Source organism: Erithacus rubecula (genome assembly GCF_903797595.1).
Source record: "Erithacus rubecula genome assembly, chromosome: 13".
Taxonomy (NCBI): Eukaryota; Metazoa; Chordata; class Aves; order Passeriformes; family Muscicapidae; genus Erithacus; species Erithacus rubecula.
The window spans coordinates 10,049,513-10,075,280 of NC_136665.1; the positions used below are offsets into that span (position 1 = coordinate 10,049,513).

The following is a 25,768-nucleotide window of genomic DNA, read 5'->3' on the forward strand; positions in this document are numbered from 1 at the left end:
CACACACACAGCTGCTGGGATGTTGCAGAGGAGGTGTGCATGTGTGCCTGCACAAGGTGAACACACACCTTCCTTCACAGACGGGGTAGCTCCCAGACTCCCACGGCGTGTCAAGGACAGAGTGTCTAAAGGACAAAGTGTCCCCGTGTTGAGAGCTGGTGGGGCTAAAGGTCTGGCTGGCTGCTGCCCTGAAAACCTGGCTGAACGAGCTACCTTGCACCGATTGTAAGTTCCCAGTGAACCAGAGCCACCTACAGCTCCATCTCCTAATGGGGAGCTCTGGAGAGATCCACTCCCTGTCATTTCCACCCCAAAGGACTCTTCTGAAATCTGTGGAGGTCCCTATGACAAACACTCTGTTTATTCCTGCTGATTTTTACTAAGGTTCTTCCCTGATGGAGGGATGATGGAGCATTTCTTTGGGGCCTAACCAAACACAGGGCAGGGGAGAGGCCGGGTGGCACTGCTGTCTGTAGTAAAGGTACTCTGGCTGGCACGGTGAGAGTGAAAAGTAGGAGAAGGTTACAACAGCAGATAATACTGAGAGTGCTTAAAAACCACAAACAACCACTTCAGACCTGTAATTAATATACTTTTACGTTTTTTATTATTTTTTTCCCCTTTTGTAATTTTAATTTTAGGTGGAGTGGATGCGATGCCAGCGGGCAGATGCTGAATGGACATCCCTGGGGCACGCAGTCCTGCCGTGGGGCGCAGGGGAGCGGCGGGCGAGCACGCTCAGGTGGGTGCGGGCCCCTCCTCGCCCCGCAGCCGCTCGCGGTCGCCTCCGCTCGGTGGCCGCTTTTACCGAGGCCCCACCCCTGTCCCCACCCTGGCATCGCCCCTTTAAGGCGGACAGGGGCGTGGCTGCCCCGCCCACTTTTCCCCGCCCACCTTTCCCCGCCCCCCTTTTCCCTCGGGCGCCCCCTGGAGGTTGCGCCGCGCGCGGGCGCGCCCCCGCCTCCCCGCGCTTCCCTCGCGCCGCCGGTGCGGGGCGTGCGCGCGTGCGCGCGGCGGGGGCGCGCGGCGGGCGGCGTTCCGTCGGGGCCCCGCGCCCCGTCCCATTCATGCGGGGCAGCGGCGGCGGCGAGAGCGAGGCGGGCGCGGAGCCCCGGGCGGCGGCGGCGGCGGCGGGGGGAGGCGGGCGCGGAGGGGGAGGAGGAGGAGGAGGGGACGGAGGAGAAGGAGGCAGCGGCGGCGGAGAAGGCGGCGGCGGCCCGGCGGGCGGCTCGGTGTGGAATGCAATTATGGCTGGCACGGCGGAGGCGAGCGGGGACCGGAGCTGTGAGTAACCCGGCTGCAACTTTCGGGCGCGGCGCGATGCGCCCGATCGGTCGGTTCGCTAAAAATAACGCGGATTTGGATATATCGCTCCTCTAAAAAATTTGGCTTTATTGCCGGCGCGGGGCCGGCCCGGGCAGGGCACGGCGGCCCCGTCGGGGGGCGCGGAGGGGCCGCGGCGGCCGGGCAGGGCTGGGCCGGGCAGGGCCGGCGCCGCGCTGCTGCCGCCGGGACCAGCCCGCATTGCGCCCCGCGGCTCCGGGAGCCGCCTCCCGCGGGGGGACAGAACCGCGCCGGGACCGAGCCTCTTTCTTTATCCGCCGCCCGCCCCGCGTGGGGCTCGTGGCGTTGTGTGCCGGGCACCGGGCAGGTGCGGGCTGGACGGGCTGGGGGCCGCTCCCCGCCCGGAGCTGCTCGGGCCGGGGCGCTCCCGCGGGCAGCCGGTGCCAGCGGTGCCTCCCTGCCCGGTGTAGCGGCGGGGCTTGGCCGCCTCCCTGCTCCCCTCCCTCCCCGCTGCACCCTCCCGCCCCGGCTCTCGGCGGCGTTCGCTGCCCCAGCCCCGCCACCCCTCTGCCCAGCCGGATCCGGCACTGCTGGGGATGTGAACCGGGCTCAGCCTTTCCCGTGCTCGCCGCTTTGGATCACGCATCTGCCCTGCCCTGCATCCCCGCTGCCATCCCCGCATCGCGCTGCCCCGCATCCTCGCTGTCATCCCTGTGTCCGCACTGCCCCTATCCCCGCATTGTGCTATCCCATATCCATTCACGCATTCTCGCTGCTTTACATCCCCGCATCCCGGCGGGGCGCGGCGAGTGGCATCCGGGCTGGGCTCGTCCTGAAGCCCACAGCGCCGCCGTTCCCTCCGCGCTCCCCGTTCCCCAGCCGCCGGCGGGGAGGTGCCGTGGGCGCCCTGCGGGATGGGATGGAACGGGATAGGGTGGGATGGGATAGGGTGAGATGGCTGCCGTCGCCCTCGTTATGATCGTTACTGTTGTGATCGCGCCGTAGTTCGGCAGCGCAGCGCTGGGCACCTCCGAGCGAGGCGTGGGAGGCTGCGGTACCTGTGTGCGGGGCTGCGCCGGTGCGCGCCTCCCGCCGCCGGGCTGAACCTGGAAGGTGGCGAATAAAGCCGGCTGCGCGCTCCGTGTCCCTCAGCCCCTTCCCGTTCCTGCCCAGCCAACACACGCGGCAGCTCCGGCGTGCGATCGGGGAGGGATTTACAAAATCTCTGTGGCATGCTGAAATAAATCGCGGAATCCCGCAATCGCTTTCTCCTCCCTTGTCTTCCTTGCGGGAAAATTCTTCCTTCTGCCTCTGGCCGAGCGCCGGGGTAGGGGGAGCCAGGGGAGGGGGGCTGGTGTGTAAACAGGACTTAACATGAAGGTCACTGGTTAAAGAGGAGACGGATGGGAGAGAAAAGACAGGCATTAACCTCACTTGTTAGCTCCCCCCTGGCTCCTGCTTGGGGAGGACAAAACAAAAGCAGAACCTGCTAACGGGGGGGGATGAATATTCATGATCCTTCTCGTATGCTCCGGGACACGGAGGGGAGAAAAGTTGGGCAGATGAGCCGCCTCCCGAAGCTGCTTTTCCTCCGGCTTGGGAGAAAATCCTTTTTTGCTGAGCGAGGGCTGTGTCGGGAGGAATTACCAGCTTTTTGCTGGATTTATTTTTTAAATCTTTTATTTTTAATTTTCTTTTGTGTGCGGCTGCAAGAATTGAAAAAAAAGGAGAGAAAAAAAAAAAAAAAAAAGAGGAGCTGAGGCTATTGACTACATCAAAGGTTATCCATTTGAAAACACCATTTTCCTCTGAACAGCGGCTAATTGCTTCCTGAACAATCCCAGGGTCTTTTGTATATACTCAGTGGGTAAAATGAGTGACTCGATGTCTTCTCTCAAGACACTGGTGACCGAACAGGGCGGAAAGGTGGAGAAGCCAAGGAAAAGCAGTGGGGCAGATGCCTCTGGGAGGATGCATGGATAATTTCTTAAGTGGCTGCGAGGAGGGAAGGATTTTTTCTTCTTCCCGCTCGCCGCCGAGTGATCTGCTGGTGCCGGGGGATGCCGGTGCCGGCAGCGGCGTGGCGGCACGGGGCTATAAGGAAGGCTGGTAAGGAAGTTTGGATTCAAAATACCCGATCATGCGTGTGATCTGGTGCTCCCCACCCGCCTGTGGCTTTGGCTGCCGGTGCCGCTCCTCCGAGAGAGGCAAGCCTGGATGCGCTCGCTGCTCTCGAGGGGCTGCGGGGAGGCAGCGCCGGGGGCTGCCTGGCTCCTGCTCCGTTGTGTGGCTGGGCTTTCTGCAGCTGCTACCCTGAAGATTAAAGTTTTGGCGACGTTGCTTTTGTTAGCATGGTGATAGCGGCGTCTGGGAGAGTTTTCCCCTCTTAGCATTTTTTTTTTTTTTTTAATTGATGCATCAGATTTGGAGCAGAGCGCAGGCATCTGCCTTCTTACACGGAGCTGCGGAGCAGAGCTCTTGTGCTCCGTCACACAAAGCCCTTTCCCCGAGCGAGGCAGTGCCCTGCGAGCGATAAACAAACTCCTCTGAACTCCGCCGGAGACGGGGCCGAGGGCCGTGCCGGCGGCTCCCGGGGTGTGTTTCACCGGGGCTTTGCGCAGCCGAAATGGAAGAGGGTAATAAAGCGGCGCTGCTGCGTGCTGGCAGGGCTGCCTCCCCTCCTCCACGGCGGCAGCCGGGGCTGGCCCCTGCCCTGCTCCCTGCCTGCCAGTGTCACGCCAGGCCGCTCGTTTCCGTGGGTTCGCTGCCTTTGACTTCTGCCGAACAAAGAGAAGGATCTGGCCCTGGGATCGGGCTTAATGAAGGGAGCTGGGATGTGTGTATTCGCTAGGCTGAGTGTGGGTCAGGGCCTTTGTTGCTGCCTGCCTTGCTGCTGGCTGCAGCGCTCAGTGCTGCCGAGAGCCGGCCCCGAGCTGGCGATTGCCGAGCAGCAGAGGCTGGTGCGGGGACACCGGCTCCCTGCAAACCAGGGACAGCATTACCCGTGCCGGGCTTCTGCTGAGTCCCCCTGGGCTTTGTTGTAATTGCCTTTCTGTGTACGGTGTTCTGGTTCCTTGGTCGTTTGTGTCTTCAATGAGGAGTCGGTCATGGTGTTTGGCACCTCTTGTTCAATGGAAGGGGAGCCTTGAAAGAGCCAGGACAGCAGAAGTGGTGCCATGTACCTGTGCAGTGACAGGAGGGTGGGCATGGTCACCCCAATGCCCATAATGCTGTCTGCATTATGGATTTTTCGTTAATCTGAACTGGTGGAATGCATGTATTTAGAACTTGGGGTGGTGTTGTCTCTAATCCATGAATGTCTCTTTCAAGTTTGTGTGCTATGTGGAAGAAACTAGTGAGTAGAGGGCCAGATTTGGACCAGTGAATGGCTTGGTGATGTACCATGTGTGTAGAGGAAGGCACAAAGGCTGGAATTATGAGTGATGTGGAGCTTGGTTCAGCATGGACCATGACTCCTTACCTTTCCTGAGTTTGGATTGGGTGCAAGGTACACCCAGCAAGGTGCTGAGTGCCATGGCTTCATGAGGAGGAGCAGCAAGTGTTTGCCACCATCCACTGGTGAGATAGCTGGTTTGGCTTCAGACTGGAGACAACCAGCTTCTTCTCTGGCTGTAGCCTGGGAAGTGTTCCATGCAGTGCTATGGGGAACATCCCACCACAGATACGTGGTACTTGGTGAGAACATGTGTGCTCTGACACCGTCCCTGACCCACAGCCTCATCCATGCTCCTCTTAGTCTGCCCAGGGTGCAGCATGGAAGCTGGGGAGACACCCCAACATGGTCTGCCTGCTACTCTTGGAAGTCACATTTGAGCAAACATCTTGTGCATCATAGAGGAGAAAAGCTGCAGACAATAAATAATTTTGGTGGTTTCAGTGCCAGGCAAGGGCAGTCCTGGTTCTTCTGCCCTGCACTCAGCATGTGTTGTAGCCAAACCAGACCTTCCCATGGGTTTGTCAGAGCGTGGCCAGACACAGGAAGGTGTCCTTGTTTGCCTTGCTTCCCTGAGCACTCTGTGTCTGCCTCCAGCCCTTGTTCCAGGTGGAAGCTGCCATTTAAAAACCTGAATGAAAAGCATTTCAAAGTTTATTTTCCCTTTAGCCAAGGCTTGGCACTCCTTCTCTTTGTTGCTGCTGTGCTGAGATGTTTGAGTCTGGAAGAAAACTCCATGTCTAGATAATCAGGCTTCACACCCCACAAACATTTTTGCTCCTTTTTCCTCTGAAGCTGCCTTGCATGGTGCACAATGGACTATTTTGGGTGATTCCTCTGTCCCCATGGTATCTCAGTCTAATAAGGACCAAATCCACCTCTGCCCTCTGAGCTGCTGTGTGCTGGTCCTTTCCTGGGGCCAGAGACCCTCGTGACCTGCCTGAAGCACAGAGGAGATTTTTTACTGCTGGGGTCAAATCAGGGCCTGGTGTGAGCCAGGGTGCGATATCCTCTTTGCTCCTTGAGCTGAGATTGTGGGGGATTTTGCTAGAGAAAGTGCCCAAGGTGAGAACATGCCAGGGGTGCTAGAGGCAGGCTGCATGGCTCTGGGGAATATACCATGCAGGGACCACCTCTTCCTCATCTCTTCTCCTCCTCCTCACCGGCAGCCTGCAGATCAGCCCTGGGGCTCGCTGCCCACCTCCCCATCCTGAGCATCCCGCAATCTGCCAGCCAAATTGGCACAGAGACCTGGGAGCTCTGCTAATCCAATTTGGGCAGTTTAGCTGCTCTTTGCTCTCCGTGCTGCTGGCCGGAGCTCGGCAGCTTTAATCCGGCTAATGACCCCAGCTTGAGTAACCACAACCATTTGCTTGATTCAGTTTTCCTTTCTGTGGCGATGGCGAACGGGCTGAGGCTGTTTCTGAGTCCTGCCCATGGTCTCAGGGACGGTTCCCAGGTATGTGCAGGGACTGGAGGGTGAGGGCAGTATGGAGGGACACTGCAATCCCTGCTTTCTCCTTGGGAGATTTCTCCTTTCCTCTTCCCGTTTTTCTTCTTCTCTCCCTCTTTTTCTGGTAAAGATAAGCCCTTCTTCCGGAGTTATTTTGCAACATAGTATTATTTTCAGAAAGGCAAAGCCAAGAAAAAGAAAAGCCTCTCTCTTCCTTGGGTTGCCTACTGTTTAATGTACAAAATACAGGGGTGGTAATTGCATTAAAACATATATAATTATACTGGAGGGAGGAAAAAAATCCTGCTAATTGCACATGTGTTTTGAGCTGATAAATGTTGAGTGATTCTTCATGTTTTCTTGGGAGTTTGGAGGAGCAGAGATGCCGTCTGGCATGTGAAGGGTTGGGAGCAGAGATAGTTTCCCAAAATTATTGGGAAGCTTGGATACTCTGAGCACCTCTGGGGTAGTGTCAGTGTTGGGGACCTGATCCTTTGAAGATCCACGTCTGATGCCCCCATCCAGGCAAGTCTTGGTGCCATTGCAGGAGCCCTGTGAGTCCCTTTGCTTTATGTGCTCAGTTAAACAACTGCTTGTGTGTCAAAATATTCAGGCTCTCTCACAGAAGTAAATTCCTGGCAAGAGAAGAGGCAGATTCCTGCACTGGGGGGAGAAATTTCCTGTGTATATAGCCCCACACAGGAGGGCTGTTCCTTCACTTTACCGTGGTGCTGGCATGAGCGGGTGCTGCTGGGGGGCAGGGGGAGGAAGGATGGTCACACTTTTTTTAAGTGGCACGATGTGAAAACCACATTTCCTTCGGCGAATGCCGACCCCGTCAGCGCTGCCGATAACATCTCAGGTAATTGTAATGGCAATAAGTTGTTTGCTTTGTGCATGCGGCCGGGCTTTGTGTACGGGCGGTTGCTTTGCTCTTCCTGTGCAGACTGTTAGTTTCAACAGGGGAAGAGGAAAACCCAAAAATATTTTAGGAGGAGTTTAAAAATAATCTTGGAGCTTGGCTGGTGGGCAGGATGTTTCGCAGGATCGTGTTCCCTGCTGGTCCGTGTCCAGCTTTGTGGCCCTCGGAAGGCTTTGCTGGATAGTGTTAAGTCCTGCATTGTCATTTTGGCCAGCCTGAGGGCTTGCTGTTGGGCTCTGGAGCTGCAGTGAGATGGGAGTCTGCCCTGGGATTTGACTTTTGCACTGGGCAGATCTGGCTGCCCCATAGCAGGGCATATCAGAGCCGGGGCATGAGCCCCAGTTTACAGCTGCCACAGCCTCTGTAAAACACTCCTATCTGCTCCCCAGCGTTGCATTCCCTCCACTCCCATCTGCTTCTCCATGGGTTTTATTCCTGCAAGTGTTGGCATGCTGGCAGGGTCCGTGCCTGCCCGCTGCTGCTTATCTCCGGGTCCGGCTCCTGGATGGCTGCTTCCTTTCTGGAGACAAGGGGGGGCTCTCCCCTCTCTGACGGGACCAGAATCAGCTCGATGAGCCCTGCTGAAGTCAAGAACCTGTTTTTCAGGCTGATGTCATCGGGAAGAAATGGGGGAGGAGGAAGGCAGGAAGGCAGCGCTGTTTCCGAAGGAGAGCCGCTGCTGAGCCCCATGACGAGCCCCATGATGCTGACAGCAGCCCTGGCCCACAGCTCCCACTGCTATTCCCTATCAGCACAGCCCAGGTGCCCCTGGCTGCTGGCACATGTGGGAGAGGTCCTGCTCTGCCTCCCTTCTGCCTGTGCAGGGGAGAGCTGGGAGGGAGGGATGCAGTGTGCCAGGGGAGCGTGCCAGCTCCCAACACAGCAGCATCTCTTGGCCCACTGTGTGCCTTGTATGGCTCCCTGGCCTGCCCTGGGGGTGGTGGCACTGCTGGAGCTGCCATCCAAGCACCTTCATTAGAAGAAAGTGGGTTTTTGGCAGAGGTGCTTGGACAGCCCTCCCTGCAGAGGCGAGCAGCCGCCTCTTCTCAGTTTTGCACTGAAGGAGCTGATCCATGATGCTGATGCCTGTTGGAATCTCAGCTCCATGCATGGCAGCAGTCCATAGTAGCAAGGTGATGCCTGTGTCTAGCATGGCTTGGGGCTGCAGGAAGAGGAGAAGCCTTGCTCTGCTCTCCCTCCCAGCCAGCAGCTCTAGGGCTGCAGCCATGCTTTGAAGTGTGCTCTGCCCAGGTCCAGTGGGTGAGACCCCCTTGCTGTGGGAAATTGGGGTGGGGTGTGCTGTGTTGGCACTGCCCATAGGAAAGCAGAGTGTGGGCACAGCCACTGCCATGGCTCCTCCCTGTTAATATCAGATGCTCTTTGCCCGTGGTGCTGTGAATGGAGCCTCTTTTGGACTCTCAGAACAATTTCTCCTCTGGTAGTGTTGCTCTGAAGAGACTTTTGGCTTTTCCTGTCTCTGCCTATCCCATTCCCAGGTGAGGCTCTACTATCTCTCGGGATATCTCACTTCTCCTGGGTCAGCTTCACCCTGGGCAAATAAAACATGGAGCTATGCTGAGCTGGAAACTCCACAGGGGAAGCAGAGCCAGGACTGAGCCATTTCCAGCTGTGGTGCTTGGGGCAGCGTAACTGAAAGAGCAGAGGGGGAAGAAGGAGGGTGATAGGGGAAGGAAAAGCACACGTGGCTTGGGAAAGCTTGTTTGGAGAAGTTCTGTGGTTGTTTTAATCAGAACTAATGTGATGGCAGTCGTGCTTGGCTTGCCACAGGACAGCACAAGTTCTGGTGTCACCAAGGGGCCAGGCGGAAACATGGGAATTTCAGTTTATCTGGAATTAAACCAACCCCAGAATGACCTCCCTTTGCTGGAGTAGAGGGGAACCAGCAACCAGGAATCCTCCTGTGGCAGTGCTCTATTAGAAAGAGCGAGCTCTCCAGATTCCCTCTAGGGTCTTGTGACAGAGAGGTGAAAATACAGCTTGGAGAGCTGGGGCATTGATCTGGGGAGGGTAAGATCATGGATTGCCCTGGCCCAATGAGGGATGTGGAGCAGCAGTCTGGTGGGTGAGGAGTGATGTGTTATGCCCCATGGAATGAGATCAGACAAGGGAAGGATGCTGATGGCCGGAGGATCTCTTGTTGGACTTCTCTGCTGTTGAGGAATCTTGCTTGTGGTGACCTTCTGGTCTCTGCAGGTCCAGCTGGACCAAGGTGACCTCTGCCAGCAGGACTGATTTTTGGGACATTTATATAGGGCAGTGGACTGATGGGTTGTGAGAATCAGAGTCAAAGCCAAAGGGGGAGGTGGCCTTCAGGGAATTTGGTCTGTACTTCTTTGCTCTTAAGATGTTATTGATCGGTCCTGATTGAGGTGACAAAATTCACATAAGTCTGGTGTTTGAAGCCTTGAGTTGACCTGGATGTTGATGGTAGGAAGCCACAGTCCCATGGCTGGTGTCCTGGTGCCTTGGGATGGGGTCTGTGGATGATGAGAGGCACAGAGGGTTGGAGATCTTGTGCTCTGTGTATGCTGATGGACAAACTTCCTGAAGTAGGATGGGAAGCAGCAGGCTGTGTCCTGTGTGGATGATTACCCAGGGGCTGTGCGCTTGTCTCCATTCCAGGCATCAGTCAATCCAGGTCTGTGTACTCCTCTCTTGGCTGCAGGGAGCACAAGGGAAGGTGGGGCTCACTTTTCTCCTGGGAAGTCCAGGTCCAGCATGTGGCTGCAAACAGAAAACCCCTTGGCAGCCCTTGTAGGGTCCCTGTAGGCTGTGATATACCCAGGTGAGTTGTGGGAATAAGGCAAAGGACAGCCACTGACTCTCACTTCTGGTGTAGCCAGATGGAGTTGAGAAACATGTGTAAGGTCTCAGTCCATGCCCAGTTTCCTGGCAGGACCTGCTGAGGCTGTCCTCATGTGCCTCCTTGCCTTGGGATGTGAAATGCTTGTGAGCCCTTTCTGGAAGGGCTCTGCAGAGCAGCCTGCAGTCTCTTGGTGGTGAGTGCAGGCAGTGGCTCCAGAGCTGTTCTGGAGTTCAAGCTGTTCTTGGCATGACATGGCTTCTTGCAGAGGAGCTGAGAAGGGGAATTGCACACTTGAGAAATGCTATTTAATTTCCTCACTGCTTGTTCTTTTATGCTCCTTTTTGCTGAGGGTCAAGCTTCGTGAGCCCTTGGGCAGTAGATGGCCGCTTCTCCTTGTCATATTTCTCAGGATGAAAGAGGCTGAATTCTTTGCCCAGAAGAGTAGGAGTGGAAGGAGTGGAAATTGGGGTGGATGGCAGGATGGGGTTCTCAGTCCCTGCCTGGGAGGGGTGGCAGGAGTCTGTGAGGACACTGAAGATGCTGAAGATATTGTTGATTGGGTGATAATAATGGAGTTTGGGGCAGCTTCAGAGCCTGCCTCTGATTTCATCAGGGTGTGGTTTGACCCAGGGATAAGGTTTTTAATGATTAAACTCACTGGCTAGGGAGGGACCCCAGCCATTGAAGTAGTTTTCAATGTATGCAGTTAAGAAAGGAGTTAAAGTTTAGCCCTGTTGCAGCAATTGCATATGTAGTGCAGCTCAAATTTGTACCACCACCAGGCTTTCCTCATTGTTGCAAGGCTTTTCCCAGGCAGATGAACCTAAAAATACACCAGATCCACAGTGAGGCTGCCTCTCCTGTGGCCTGAAGGCTTTTCTCTCCCCTGGATAATCTCCCCTCTCTCCCCTTTGCTAATTACTGGCAGCTTGTAGCTGGTCTCTTCTTGACTTTCTTATTGCTGAGAGCAGCAAGTGACTTGGAGGGATTACAGGTAAAGACCCTTTAGATGCCATTTCCCCTTTTGTGGGTCAGCTATTTGGGGGTTTTCAATCCCATGCCTTCTCTCTTCCAACCTCCCTTGCAAAAGTGCAAGGCTATAAAGCTCTTGGGGTGTTTTGCTGGAAGTGAACCTGCTGGGGTCCTGTTGATGGAGGAGCAGAGGTTGCAGGCAGGGCTGTGTGTGCCAGATATTCACCTCTGTGTCTGTCTGCATGTTTTAAACCCTGTCTGTGGGTGTTCCCATAAGGGCTGCTGCTTTGTAGGCTAGTGCTGACTCTTGGACTTGCTGCCTGAATGAGTGGAGCTGGTCCTTAATGCTCTGTCCAGTCTTTGCCTTTTAAGGTTAGTTTTTCCATCCCAGTACTCCTGCTTTGTGCTATCAAAAGTGATGATTGTTTTCCCAAAGTGTGATCTCCTGTCACAAACACAGGTTTTTGGGCATATTGCAGGACTAGGGAGCTCTCAGCCTTGGGGAATGAGTGCTGCTGCCCCTTGCCACCTCTCCAGTAGCCAGGAAGTGGGGCAGTGGCATCTCTGGGGCATGTCCATGGCTCGTTGCTGAAAGGCTCATTGGAAGCTGGAATGTGAGAGTGCTGGCTGTGCTGAGGTGGGCAGCCCCCATCAGTGGCTGCAGCCATCTCAGTGTGGCTACTTTGAGGTGAAACTGAGCAAATGTCCTTTCCAGTGGGGGATGAAGAGACTGGGGCGGATTTGGCTCTTGTGCTGGCTTTGCTCCTGATGGTAGATTTCCTTCCATAAATAAGTGTGTGTATATATGTGTGTGTTTGTGTTTGTGGAAATGAAAGCACAAGCCTGTGGTGCCTCTGGCCAGCAGGGTGGCCCTGCTGTGGGGTGGCCCTGGGGATGCTCAGTGCTGCAGATGCTCTGTGCTGCATCTCTCATGCCCAGCAGCACAGCTGGCTGTGTTTGGGGTCTTACTCTCCCAGCTGGCAGGCATGCAACTGGGCTGGGGTGAGTTATTTTATTGCTGCCTGTTTCAGGGCAGGGCACAGCTCCAGGGTGTCTGCCCAGGGTTTTCCATGCTTTTGGACTGCACTGGATGTGTTTGTGGTGCAGGCCTTGCTTCCTGGTGGTGGCAGTTGTACGGGACTGGGTCCCCCCAGGGTGAGGTGCTACTTAAATGCAGCCCCAGGGGGTTTGGGAGCCCTGTGGTTTAGAGTGTGCCAGTGGAGGAGCTGCCCTGTGACCTCTCCATGGGGCTTGGAGGCTGTGTGACAGCAGGGAAATGCCCTTTGGCTGCTGCCCCCACAGGCAGGGACCAGGGGCTGTGCTGGCACCCAGGCTCCAGTGCAGGGCTGGGCTTGAGCCCTGCTTTAGTTTAATCCAAAATTCAGGAACTCATATCACTGAACCCCGAAGAAAGCAGACAAACTAACAGTTTGTGCTGTTTTATTTTTATGAATCATTGCTGATAGTTTTAAGCAGGACTGGACAAAACCACCACTGGTGTCAGGTCACTAGGACGAGATGTTGCTGCTGTAGTATATTTAGGAGCAGAAATCTCAGAGGAGCTCTGCAGAGTGTCATCTCTCAGCTCGCCCCAGCTCTGCCTCACTTTGCTCTCGTTCCAACTTCTGATTTGCAGTTCCCTACGTTAATTTGGGAATCTCCTGTTGGGCTTTCTAGCCCTGGTTTGTGGTGGCAGCTCGACCTCTAGTTCTCTCACCCACTTCCTGAAATAGAAGCAATGAATCATAGAAATGCACCAAGAAAGCAAGTTCCCTGTCATGCTCTCTCATCCTGGCAGGAGATGCTCTGGTTGGCATCCCCACACTGCACCAATCTCCCACTGTCACCTTCCCCATCTCCCCCATTCTTTCTCTCCTTGGCACGTCACTGACAAGGAATTTGGTGTCAGTGCTGGTCTCCCTGCCAGGCAGCTGCTGTGCTGTTCCTGGGGGGCTCAGCTTCATGGGGTTTGGTGACAGCTGTGCCAGTTTCTTAGGGTGGGAAACCACTCTCTGGTTTCCTTCAGGAAACCCCAATGCCTGCAGCTGCTGGGCTGTGGCTTTCTGGGTAACCAATGGGTTTGTGCTGACAGTGCCACTTGGTCCCACATCAATGTGGTTTGGGGCTAATAAGCTCTGATATGGGGTGCTTGTCATTATTTTCTTATCAACAAGCTCAGAAAAATGAAGATTCTGGGCAGTGTGAGTGTCTTCTGGGTGTGTCCTTCCCCTGACAGTGTTGTGACTACCTACTCTTTGCTGGGAGACTCCCAGTGTTGGAAAAGGTGGTAGGAATGGGGTGATTAGGACCATGGGGATGGTTTCCAAGGCGTTGCTTTGATTGTCTCCACACCCATTGTGCTTTGTGGCACCTGGATTTGGTCTCAGTGCTGCTCATGTGCCATTATCCAAATGTCCCTTGAGAGTGTTGCCTCGGAGGCAGATGTGTTGGGAAGTCAAAGGCAGCAGGGTGAGGAGCATTGTGGGCAGAGGCAGATCTGCAGAGAGGGTTTGGAACTGGTGCAGAAGCTTTGCCCAAGGGCTCAGGGGAGCTGGCAGGGCTGCAGGGGTGACCAGGGCTGGGCATGCCCTGAAAAAGGAGAGAGGGGTCTTGTGTATGTTGGGAGTTGAAGAAGGGGAAAAAAAGTTTCTGCTTTTCCTTAGATCTCTCCCAGTCTGTCTCTGTGGCTTGGGAGGGGAGCAGCAGAATGAAGGATGCTGTGTGGAATGTTGGGGTTGCTGTATGGCTCAGCCCCCCAAGGTTTGTGTGTGGCCTAGCTGGTGCATCCCATAGCCATGCCAAGAGCAGGATGCTGGGGCTGGGGCAGCGTTCAGCCCCACCCAGCCCTGCTGATATGGCAACTGGCTGCCCTCTGACACCCTGCCTTGCCAGGGCTGGGACCTGTCAGAGCTGCCAGTCACCGTGGGCCATGTTTCCTACCGGTGCCACTCCCTGCTGGGAATCCTCTTGGAGGTTGTCCTGGGCTGAGTCAGAGATGGACGATAAGGAGAGAGAGGCTCTGCTCCTCCTCCACTCCCTTCTGGAGCTGCTTATCTGCATGGATTGGGAAACTGAGCTGGTGCCTCAGCCACGGACCTTGGTCCCACCTGGGGTGGGTGGATTGTGATGGTAGGATACGCTGTGTGCAGGCAGGGAGTTTACACAAACCCCAGGTTAGTCTAGGGGTGCTTGTGCCTGTGTGGGGAGGGTGGATGGAGAAGACAGGGATGGGATGTATGAGAGGGGCTGCTGAATACCCCTGGTGTGGGGTATTTGGCTGGCTCCCTGCCTCTTTGCCATTCCATGTTGGTGAGCACATGTGGCACAGCAGCAGGCAGAGCATTCCATCCTCCTTGTGTGTGCCCCTTTCTCCCTCTGGAGCATCTCAAACCAACTGCCTCATGTCTGGCCCTGTGTTTTCTAATGCACAGAAATGCCAGAAGGACAGGTTTGTCCTTGCCATGCCTGCGTGCTTCCTCCAGCCACTCCTGCCCATGACCCTGCTGGCAGGCAGGTGCCAGGATGGCAGGCAACATGCCAAGGCTCTTGGCTCTCTCAGCTCCTTTAAAAGGTGCTTTTGAGATCTTCTTTTGTGCAGGGGCTTGGGCTGCTAACTGGGATTTTGCATCCATTCCCAGCACTGCCATGGAGTGGGATTGGGGCAGCGGGTCAGGGTCTCTTCTGCCTGCTAGAAAAATGTGAAGCAGCAGAGTCTTCTGGGTGGGGTGGAACATGCTTGAGACTGCAGGAAAGCCTCCTAACCCCACTTTTCTTGTCTTTTTTCCTCTAGGGTTGACTGGACTGGCCATGCCCACGATGCCCTGAATGCTGAGCGCAGCGGAAGCAGAGGAGAGTGTATCCCATTAGCTCCTCCTCCCTCCCCCATCCCTTTAGTTTGGGTTTGTTTCTATTTATTTTGTGGCTGGGTTTGGGCATGGCCTTGGCTGGATGTGAGGCTGCTGCGATGTGGCTCCTTTGGCTCAAGCACCACTTGTCCATCCACGTTTGGACCTTGCTGCTCTTGGGGAGCACCTGGCTACCGCTGGCGGAAGGCAGCCCCAAATCTCCCTTTAGGACTTTCCCGGTTACAGACTGGAGCTTGACACACTTGGTGGTCCATAACAAAACCGGGGAGGTCTACGTGGGGGCTGTCAATCGGATCTACAAGCTCTCCAATAACCTCACGCTGCTGCGGACCCACGTGACGGGGCCCGTGGAGGACAATGAGAAGTGTTACCCCCCGCCCAGTGTCCAGTCCTGCCCGCACGGGCTGGTCACCACCAACAACGTGAACAAGCTGCTGCTGGTGGACTACTCGGGGAACAGGCTGATTGCCTGCGGCAGTGCCTCCCAGGGGATCTGCCAGTTCCTGCGGCTGGACGACCTCTTCAAGTTGGGTGAGCCCCACCACCGCAAGGAGCACTACCTCTCCAGCGTCAACGAGTCGGGCACCATGTCTGGTGTCATCATCGAGGTGCTGAACGGGCAGAACAAGCTCTTCATTGGGACGCCCATTGATGGGAAGTCAGAGTACTTCCCCACCCTGTCCAGCCGCAAGCTGATGGCCAACGAGGAGAATGCCGAGATGTTTGGCTTTGTCTACCAGGATGAGTTTGTCTCCTCTCAGCTCAAAATCCCCTCGGATACACTCTCCAAGTTCCCCACCTTTGACATCTACTACATCTACAGCTTCAGCAGCGAGCAGTTTGTTTACTACCTGACCCTGCAGCTGGACACCCAGCTGACCTCTCCCGACTCCACTGGGGAGCAGTTTTTCACCTCCAAGATCGTCCGCCTCTGTGTGGATGACCCCAAGTTCTACTCCTATGTGGAATTCCCCATTGGCTGCGTGCAGGACGGCATCGAGTACCGCCTGATCCAGGACGCCTACCTGACCAAACCTGGCAAGGCTTTGGCCAAGTACCTGGGCATCTCAGAGCAGGAGGATATCCTCTTCACCATCTTCTCCCAGGGCCAGAAAAACAGGGTTAAGCCTCCCAAGGAGTCTGTGCTCTGCCTCTTCACGTTGAAGAAGATCAAGGATAAGATCAAGGAGCGTATCCAGTCATGCTACAGAGGGGAAGGGAAACTTTCACTGCCCTGGCTCTTGAACAAGGAGCTGGGCTGCATCAACTCGGTGAGTTCCCACCTGTCTTTGCTCAAGCCAGACTGTTTCTGGTCTCTGGTGGTGTTCTCTAGCTGGACCTTTCCCCGTGATTTGAGCTGAGATGTATTTTCCCTGTGGATTTGGGCAGTGTCAGTGAGTTGGGCTGGCAGGGTGGGATGCTCAGGCTGTAGCTCTGCTGTGGAATCCTTGGCAGATGGCACGTGGGTTTGTGGGTGTTGTGGCCAAGCAGAAGGTGTTGGAAGCAGCAGGACATGCAGGACAGGGAGCACAGACCTGCTGGAGGGAGGTGGGGAGGCTGGTGGTCCCAGCAGAAGTTGGTCAGATGTTCAGCATGAAGAGACCACATCCTCCCACATCCATGGGGTGTGGGAGGGCACAAGGCACTGTCAGGCAGCTTTTGGGAGTGACCAGTGCAAGGTGTCATCCAGAGGTGCGGGAGATGAGTGCTGCTATGCTGGCACAGTGATTCCTAGCTGAGGGAGCACTCCCCTCTGTCCCCAGAGAGGTGTTTTCCTGCCTGGTTCTCACCTGAGTGCCTCTGCACCCTGCTGGTGTCTCAGCTGCTCAGTGTAGGACCTCTGAGTGGGGTGGGCAGGAGACCTCCCAGCTTGGCTCTTGGAGTTTGTTTTCTCATTGAACTGTTATTGTTACTGCATTCTTTTCTGGGCAATGTTATTAACTAGCAGTTGTTGCTGGAGGCTACATCTCCAGGTGATGGAGAGGTCATGGGCTGGATAGTCCCCAAGAAGGGTCAGCTATGGGGCTGAGGCAGGCTTGGGCTGCTGCTGTGTGTGTTTGGGAGGGTCTGGTGGAGGTCCTGACCCACCTGCTATCCCCCACCTCCCCCAGTTCCTGTTTGTTTGTGTTCAGCCCCACCAGCAGACCCCCATCCCTGCTCGAGCAGGGCTTTGGGTGCAGGCAGGTGGGCAGGGGTCCCTGTGGAGCAGCCCTGCCCTCTCTCCCACCGTCCTCAGTGCTGCTCTGAAGGAGACAGCTAACAGCTGCCTGACAAAGTAAAGGGTTTGCTGTCAAGAGCGCTGGGCTCGCAAATCAGATTTTGGCTTTGAACTAATTCAATTTTGCTGGAAAATGATGAAATCGTTACACGCTGCCTGTTGGGCTGTGCAGCTGCTGGCTCCAGTGCTGGAGCTGCTCAGAGCTGCTTCCTGCACTCCTGGCTCCCCTCTCCCAGTGCCCCACTAATGCTGTGTCCCCTGGGTTTGGGGAGGGTGCTCTGCCCCCCTACACTCTAGGGATGCTTTTAAACTCTGATAGTCCTAGGATTGCTACCAGCCCCTGGGAGTAAGTGGATCTCAAGGTACCCCCTGGGTGCTGAAGATAAGGCTCTTGTGGGGTGGAAGGATGTGCACTGTGATGGGGAGCTCCTGCCCTGGGATGGGCTGGTGGGTGACACTCTCCCCCAGGAGAATCAGGTGATGTTTTCTGTCCCAGTCCTCCAGCTACCACATAGAGGGGCAAGACATGAATGGATCATAAGTCAAGCTCTGAGCTCTTTGCTGTGTTAAGCACTGGCCAAACCAGACCTCTGGAAGTATATAGCCTCTTTCTGGCAGGAATTTCTGTGCCCCTAATAAAACAAAGCCACCTCTGGTGTGGGTCATGGCAGTGATGGGTCTCTCGGTGGTGAGGACAAGCCAGAAAATACATAACATTCTGTTATTTAGAATTTTAAGGAGGCAAAATGGAATTGCTCAAGTCAGTAGTTGCTTGGGATTTACACCCCGTCCATATGGAAATACATGAGGAGCTCTCTTGCTCTGCTCCTTCATGGCAATAAGGGGCTGAGGCTGGTCCATGCTGGAGGAGTTTTGTCAGCACTGTACTCCCAGACCTCAAGCAGTGCAGGGCCAATGGATGGATACTCGTTCCCAGTGCTGCAGGGTAGCTCTGATTCTCCAGAGCTGGTGCTGGAGCTGGGTGGGAGGAGAGGATACCAAGCTTGGCAGATAGCTTAGGAGATGTTAGTGATTCCTCTCCAGTGCTGGTGAATGGAGTGAATTCCTGTTTCCTGTTTCTCTCTCTCTCCTTCTGAGATCCAGTGACCTGGAAGTAGGAAGGGGAAAGGAGCTGGCTCTGTGGGGAGACTCCACACACTGGTGCACTCAGACCTGAGCATGGACTTCCAAATGCAGCACAGGCACCTTGTGGAAGCACCCAGGCATTTCCCTGTGCCAGCCCCACTGTCTAAAGCACCCCTGATCCTCTCCAGAGGCTTTGCTGCTCCCAGTGTTTCACTGAGAGGGGTTTGCTGTTGTGTAACCAGGCTCTTTTCTTCCCCTGTGCAGTGCAAGGCTGGGAGGTCTTTGTGCCTGTGGCCAGATGTGCTCAGCACATCTGCCCAGTGCTCCTGTCCCCAAACTGGGGGGAACAAGGACTAGCAGGTCTAGGATAGGGCAGTGGGATGGAGTGCAAGTGTTGCAGCAGGGAGTTATTTAGAGTTCCTGGAGCCCTTGACTCCTGGGTTGGCAGTATGGGCAGAGCCAGTGCCCAAAGCCAGCAGGATGTGGGCATCAGCTTTCCCTGGGCTACCCCAGGGAGAAAATGAGTTTTGACTCCTCAGTAAGGCTTGCTGCCCAGCTTGCTGGCACAGGACAATGGCTGGTGACAAACAGGCTGCAAGTGGGCCAGGATAAGCCAAATCCTTTCCGGGGCAGCCAGAGAAAGGCAGGTGGTAACAAACTGTACCACACTCGGATTATTCCTGAGCAGCGATTAATGCACAAAAAGCCTGGCACCCCAGCCTGGCACTTAGTACCAACGTCCTGTAACCTCCTCTCTGGCTCTTTGCATCCCTCCACATCCTCCATCACAGCCCCTGGAGGTGCACAGGGGGGTGGGGTGAGCCTATAATGGTGTTAACTGGCGAATTACTAGCTAATTAATAATGCTGAGTGATGCGAGCCTTGTCGTGCTGTCTGCTCCCTCATTGCTTTCGTAAGTGGGCTTGAAGGGAGGCAATGAGACAAGGCATATCAGGAGACACCCGCTCCTGCTCACTTGGTGCTGTGGGCCTGCTTTCCCCCTCCTCCAGGTCCCTTTCCCCAGGAAATTCAAATTTCCTGACCCTGTTTTGGGGAGGAAAAAGTGGTGCTGGGAGAGAGAAGACTGCTGCGCTGTGCAGATAGCAGCCCTGGGATGTCTGAGCCAGGGGCAACTGAGAAGGGTGCCAAAGAAAAGCATGGAAATAAAATATAAAAATAATTTAAAAAAAAACCCGACCCCCCAAAAGAACCAGCACATTCCCCTTGCAATAGGCTGAAAGCTGTGGTCCTTCAAAAACCCAGGCAGATGTGAGAGTGGGCAGACCCCAGTGTCTCTTGCAGACCCCAGTGTCTCTTGCAGACCCCAGTGTCTCTTGCAGACCCCAGTGTCTCTTGCAGATCCATCAGCATCCAGGCTGAAGTGCTGCAAGGTCAGTGGCCCTGCCGTGCCGTGGTGTGTCGGTCCCTGCCAGCACTGACAGCTGTCCCCTCTGTCCATGCTCCCCTCCATCCCTCTGCCCTGCCTCTCCCCTCAGCCCCATCTGCCAGAGACACGGTGGGCTCCATAACCCCGGCACTGCCGCCCTTGGCCCGACCTCTGCCGCCTGCGCTTCCCTAACGAGGCAGTTTGCTGTTAATGAGCTAATTGGCGGCGTAATTATTTATCGAGGTGGTGTCGGCATGGCGGCGGCGGGAGTTCCTCAGTCCCAGAGCGCAGCTGTATTTGTCATTTCCCAGAGAGTGTGTTGAGACAAAGCAGAGAGCAGTAAACACCATAAACATCTCTCCTCTTGCATATTCAGCAGCCGTGGGGTTGGAGAAGCTGCTGATTGAGCTCAGCAGAACCTGCACCCAGGGGTGCCAGGGCTTGAATTCCTTTGTGGCATTGCCCTGAATCCTTCTGCTGCTGCAGGTGGCTGGGTGGAAGGTGCTGGGGTTTATTTGGGCTGTGGGGGACAGAATCTTTTCCTCAGCAAAGCACCTGAGAAATCCCAGGTATTTGAATGGGAGCTGTGTATCAGCTGGAGCATCACTCACATTTCACTCTGTGATTAGGAAGATAATTTTCTAGGATCTGCTGTTTTAAAATTCCTAGTCTTGTAATGCAGAGGAGGATGCTTAGTATGTGTCTTGGCCAAAGGATAGAAAAGGGCATTCAGAGGATAGAATGAGGTTGTGATTTCCCTTTCCTCTTTTTCTTGTGGTTGCAGAGATATGTGGTGGCCCATGTTTCTGTCCTGGGGATCCCCATGTTTTTCATGACTGGCTGTAAGAGTTCCCCTGGTACAGGGAAGGATGAGCAACAGTCAGGCAGGGAAGGGAGTTGTTCTTTGTACTTTTAACTCAACACCCAAAAGCAGAAGTTAGAGTAACTGAGGGAGCAGCCCAGCATCCCCGGAGTGCCTGGTGGGCTGAGTATGACTGGTCCTTCCCTTTTGGAAGGCTGGGACAGCACTGACTTCCTGCTGCAGCAGGGAGTGGGACCACTGGCCCTGGAGCTGGAATGGTGAGGAGGGCGAGCAGCCTTGCCATGGCTGTGGGAGGCTGATGCCATTGTAGCTGCAAGTGCATTGTGCTGGGGCACAGAAAAGTGCTGTGTTTTCTCCCCTCCACATGGGTGATTGCTGGAGAGCCAGTCTGGGCTGATCCTCGCTTCCCAGGCAGTGATGAGTGGGAATTACAGAGCTCTGTACTGCCCTTGCGTACGTGGAGCTTGGGAGCTCAGCATTTTCCCATATGCTCTGTGCACATGCGGTATGGATTTAAAACCCCTTGGGGACTGGCATGCATTTGGAGCCTGCTGCTTGCCAAAAAACCTCTCTCCCCTTTAAATTCAAAATTATATAAGGAACCTTGTGAAGCAGAAGAATCCCGTGACCAGAGCAGGCTGTCTCCCTGTCAGCCTTGCCTGCGTTGCCATTTTACCCTCCTGCACCCAGGCTTGCTGCCACCTTGGGGTTTTGGCAAAGCCCTTCACTGCCTGGGACAGAGCAGGGATTTTGCTGGTGCTGTGTGACCATGTGAGGCCTTGTGTGGGAGCACTGGGAGGCCCATGTGCCCCCAGACCTGACAGCTGTGGCCAGGGTCTGTTGTTCTGCCCAGCAGGTCAGGGGGAGGATGCTCAGGTAGGAGTAAGTACTGTGGATCTGGTCCTGGTCCCACTCCCCTGCCTGCATCTCAGCTTTCACAGGGAGCATCCCTTTGCCTTGCCTGTCATTGGATTGTCCTTGATGGAGATCCCTGTGGTCATGGCCGTGAGAGTGGACACAGACCAGTGCAGCCCTGCTTCTGCCTTTCCCCAGGCAGAAGGAAAGCTTGCAAAAGCTTCTCCCAGAGCTGTGGGCTCACTCTGAACTGAGGGAGGCAGCTGGCTGAGGCAGGCGCCTTGTATGGGGCAAGGCAGCATGGAAAAAATGTGGGGATTTCCCAAAGACGTTCCTGTGGGAGGAAGAGCAGGGCTGGCAGGTGGGTAGTGTGTTTGCTGGAGGCTCTGCTGTGTGAAGGGAGGCTCTTCCAGGAGCCCTGACTTGTTTGCCTTGGCATGGCCTTGTCTAGGAACTGTTTTTTCTTTGGGGGAAGGCTGGGGATGCAGGATTCAGCCCCTCCTGCCTTGCTGCCAAGCTGGGTTGTTTTTTTTTTTTGCAGCTAGTGCTGGGATGAGGAGGAGAGGGATATGTGTGTGTGCTGGGGGGCTTATGCTGGCACCCCACGTGTGTGGGATGGCATTGGCAGGGATGGAGGGGGGAGCACTGATGTTCCACTGGCTCCTGCTGTGTTTGTGAGTGCTGCTCTGTAGGATACAGAGGACACACAGCCTTGGTCTTGGTCTGCAGAGCCTGTTCAGGTGTAGAGAGGGCATGCAGTGCATCTGTCCCAAGTGTCTTACATCCACGTGTAAGGAATGCTAGGGAAATGACAACTCAAGCCTTCCCTGGCTGGTGAGGTGGGTTGGCTGCGGGAGGAGGCTGCCGAAGGTGCTGTAGCTGTGGGGTGAAGGTGGGAGATGGCTGATTGCCATCTGTGAGGTCCAACACGTTGAGGCACTGGCAAAAAGCTCAACTCTCCTCTGCTTTCTTCCAACAGCCGCTGCAGATAGACGACAATTTCTGCGGCCAGGATTTTAACCAGCCGCTGGGCGGGACTGTCACCATCGAGGGCACCCCGCTCTTTGTGGATAAGGAGGACGGCATGACCTCGGTGGCTGCCTATGACTACAGAGGACAAACTGTTGTCTTTGCAGGCACACGGAGCGGGAGGATCAAAAAGGTAGGAAAGCCCTCAGTGATGATGATGGGGAGGGGTGACCACTTGCCTCACTGGTCCTTTGTGGTGTAGGGCTGAGCCTCCATAACAAAGTGACTTGATATATTTGGGGCAATGTGCAAAAGGCCAGTGAGGGGCAATTTCCCCTTGCTTCTCTCTGCCAACTGAATTTACAAAACATCTGCCTTTTGGAAGGGTCATGAATAAGGAAGTTGAGTCCTTGTTGATGGTTGTTCAAAGGCCATTCTGTCATGTCTTGGGGGCAGGTGGGCTTGCCCTGGAGCTGTCACGAAGGAGGCTCTGTCTGTCTGGATCCTCTGTCCACCTGGCCTTGTCATTGACCTGGGCAGGGTGGGTAGAGGTGGGTGCTGGTGGTTCCAGCCTGGTGAGGGGGTGATTTCACTTCTTGTACCTTGCCAAGGCACAAAAGGCTGCTTGTTGGTGCAATTAGCAAATAGCTCCATGCATGCCTTTCTCTGCCTGCATCTCCACAGGGCACGGATTTCCTGTTATCATAACATCATGCCTATAATTACAGCTGTACATGCCCTGTATAAACATAGCTTCCATTAACACATCCTCAGCCAGGGAGAGGCCATGTGAAGGTCCTGGTAGGGTCCTTGCTATGCACCAGAGCTTGGCTGGGGGGTGACTTCAGAGAAGGTGCTTCAGTACTCTGTTTTGGACACATTTTTGCTGCATCTCCTGATCTGTGCTGGCCAGGGTGCCCTGCAGGAGGCAGGGTGGTTTCCCTGGCAGGAATCTGGAGCAGGATGCCATTGTGTAGTCCCCATATGTCCTACTCACTCTGCCCCTGTTCCCCCACGTCCCCTGACAGACCTGCCTGTTAGCATTTTTGGGGCATGGGCAGCACATATTGGGGTGGGGTGCAGGAAGGAGGGATCCTCTCTAGCACCACACCTTCTACTTGTTTTTCTGCAGTCTTTGGAGGGGTGCACAGCAGCAGCAGGGCTGTGGGGATGGAGGCAGCTCATCCTCCCTTCCGGATCGATGAGGGACCCAGAGGGACTGGTGTCATGTTGCTGCTGACTTCTGCTGCTGGGCTCCAGATGGGAGCTTTTAGGTGGTGATGGGAAGGGAGGAGCATATAGGAGGAGGGTTCAAAAAGCCACAGCAACAGTGTTGCACCTTTAGTTCCTTGGTTACCTGGAGGATCTGATGGTTGGTTTTTAGATGGCAAATTGGATTTTTCTTCCAATTGCTTTTTTTCAGTTTTTCCTTGGTCTTTGCACCTTCAGAGCCATTTGGAAAGGGTCAACTAGTGTGGGTGCCTGATTGGTGTGTGGGCTGCATGCTGCAGCCATGACTCAGCCAGAACTTGATGCCCAGGTGTGGTTTGAGCATCCTCCTTCCCTGCAGGGCTTTCTCAAGCTTTGTTTTTCCTAGTTTGGAACTTGATGCCCCAAAGAGCTGATGGGACTCTGGCCCTGCAGAGCATGAGGACATGGAGCAGAAGAGACTCAAGAGATGAGTCTCAGTCCTGTCTCAGTGTTGGAATGCTGTGTAGATTTTATAGGCTTGTCCTGCCTGGAGCCCCCAGATCCCCTGGTGCAGCAGAGCACTCTAATAGCAGCATGGGAGCACTTTGCAGGCTCCAAGTCCTGTGCCTCTGGTCCTCTCCTTGTCCCTGCAGTGACCTTGGGGTGGGCAGCCCAGCCCTCCTGCGGCAGGGGCTGCCTGGCTGCCCGGCAAAGCGCTGCCTCAGCAGCTACCTGATCCTGCTGCCTGGCTGCCAGGGCCGGAGGCAGGGGAGGGCGAGGAGGGGCTGCTGACCTGGCTTTGAGTGGAACCAGTGTGTCCCCAGCCAGGGGATGTGATACCTGGCAGGGGCTCAGCAGAGTGTAGCCAGGGTGGCTCCTGCAGAGGATGTGTGTGGGGGTGTGGGAGGGTGCAACCTTCAGTCGTGGTTGCAATCCTCTGATTTTAAACTGTTGGTGTTTGCCACTGTCCCCTTGGCAAACACCCCCACTAGGCTTGGTGCAGCCTGCCGTCCCCGCCGCCCTTTCCAGCAGCCCTGGCGTCTCCTCTGGGAGAGGAAGGGCTGCACTGACAGCTGGGTGCCCCCTCCCCACCCCCAGGAGCCCTGGAATGGCTGTGCTCGGCTGAGGGGCACCGATCTCGCCATCTGGGCCGGGGTAAGGTCAGGCCAGAGTCACCGCCGCGTCTGGCTTTTCCTTGGGTGGCAGCTCCCATGCCCAGCATTTGTCCAGACTGCTGCGTGCAGACAGAGCCTCCCTTTGTCCCCCCAAAAAGCCACGCGAGCCTGTGGCTGCCCTGCAGCCTCTCCCCAGCCCTGCCACCAACAGTTGCTGTCAGGAGGGCAGGGTGCTGGGCAGCACCTGCTGCCACCACAGCTGCAGAGAGACCCCAACTTTGGGGAGGGGGGGTGGAAGGATCTTGCAGGCAATGTCAGATTTGCAAAACTGTCTGTGGCACAGAGGCTGTGGGCTGGGATGTGGAGGCACCAGGGGCATGGCGGTCACAACCCCTGGGTTACTGAGTGGGTTGCAGCAGCAGAACCATGGCAGCCCAGTCTCAGCATGTCCTGCAGCAGCACCAGGCAGGCAGTTTTCTTTGGCTGATCCCGAGTTATGTGGAGAGGCCAGGCTTGGAAAGCCCTTGGTCCCGCGTGCTCACTGTGCTCCGTGCCAGCAGTCATGGGACTGGGGCACTCGGGGAATTCCAGCCATGCCCAGGTGAACAATGCAGGGATGGGTTCCAGCACTGCTGGAGCTGGCACTGAACCACTTTCTCTGTACTCCTGAGCTGGCAGGACAGGGACCTGGCCTTGCACCCTACAGTCCGAGAGTCTGGATGGGGACGTGACATGGGGACGTGAGCCTTGAGCATGCTGCAGCAGGAATAACGGGGTGTTTTTGAGAGGGAAATGAAGCCTGCATCCTAAAGCTTGGGTGTTTCCTGGAAACCACCTGTCCTCAATTGGCAATGTTTTTATTGGGCAGTTATCATTTTCCCAGGCTGTCTTTTCTATTGTTCGGGTGGATAGGAAGCTGTGTGTATGATTGCAACGGGAGTGCTCAGTCATGTGCTGGAAAAGCACGTTTGACACTGCACCCATGTCAGCTCTTGAGCTGTGTATGCCAAGAACTTGATTTTGTGTGTGCTTCAAGTGTTGTATGGAGAGAGGGAAGGAGGGTGATAGTGAAGGGGGTGTGCTGATGGTGCAGCCCCCTCCCAGTAACCAGTGCTGGGCTGGCGGCTGCAAGCTGCAGCAGTGGGACATGCTGGGAGGTGCAGCACAGACCCGGCTGCCCTCCTTCACTGCCATCTGCTCCTTGTTATGCAAACACAGCACTGCCTTGGGGCTCTGCTGAGCTCACTGTAGCCCTTGTGGGTTGACCCAGTTTTGGGTGCTGTCTGGTTATTTTTGGGGGGATGAGCTGAGTTCCTCTCTCAAAGCAGGTTCCCTGCCCACAGCTG

At 55.5% G+C, this 25,768-nt stretch overlaps 1 protein-coding gene across 2 annotated transcripts in view; it reads left to right on the top strand.

The window, feature by feature from the left end:
* Positions 1-1,004: 1,004 nt before the first annotated feature.
* Positions 1,005-25,768, top strand: part of PLXNA1 (plexin A1) — a 114,094-nt gene continuing 89,330 nt past the window's right edge. Inside the window, exons 1-3 of one of the 2 annotated variants that reach the window (XM_079316591.1) lie at positions 1,005-1,284; positions 14,703-16,049; positions 22,127-22,309. In XM_079316591.1, coding sequence (XP_079172717.1) covers positions 14,847-16,049; positions 22,127-22,309 — 1,386 coding nt within the window. In that variant the 5' untranslated portion in view covers positions 1,005-1,284; positions 14,703-14,846. Of the gene's footprint in view, positions 1,285-3,261; positions 3,394-14,702; positions 16,050-22,126; positions 22,310-25,768 lie in introns of those variants that run through there. The other variant, XM_079316592.1, reaches the window with a different exon arrangement.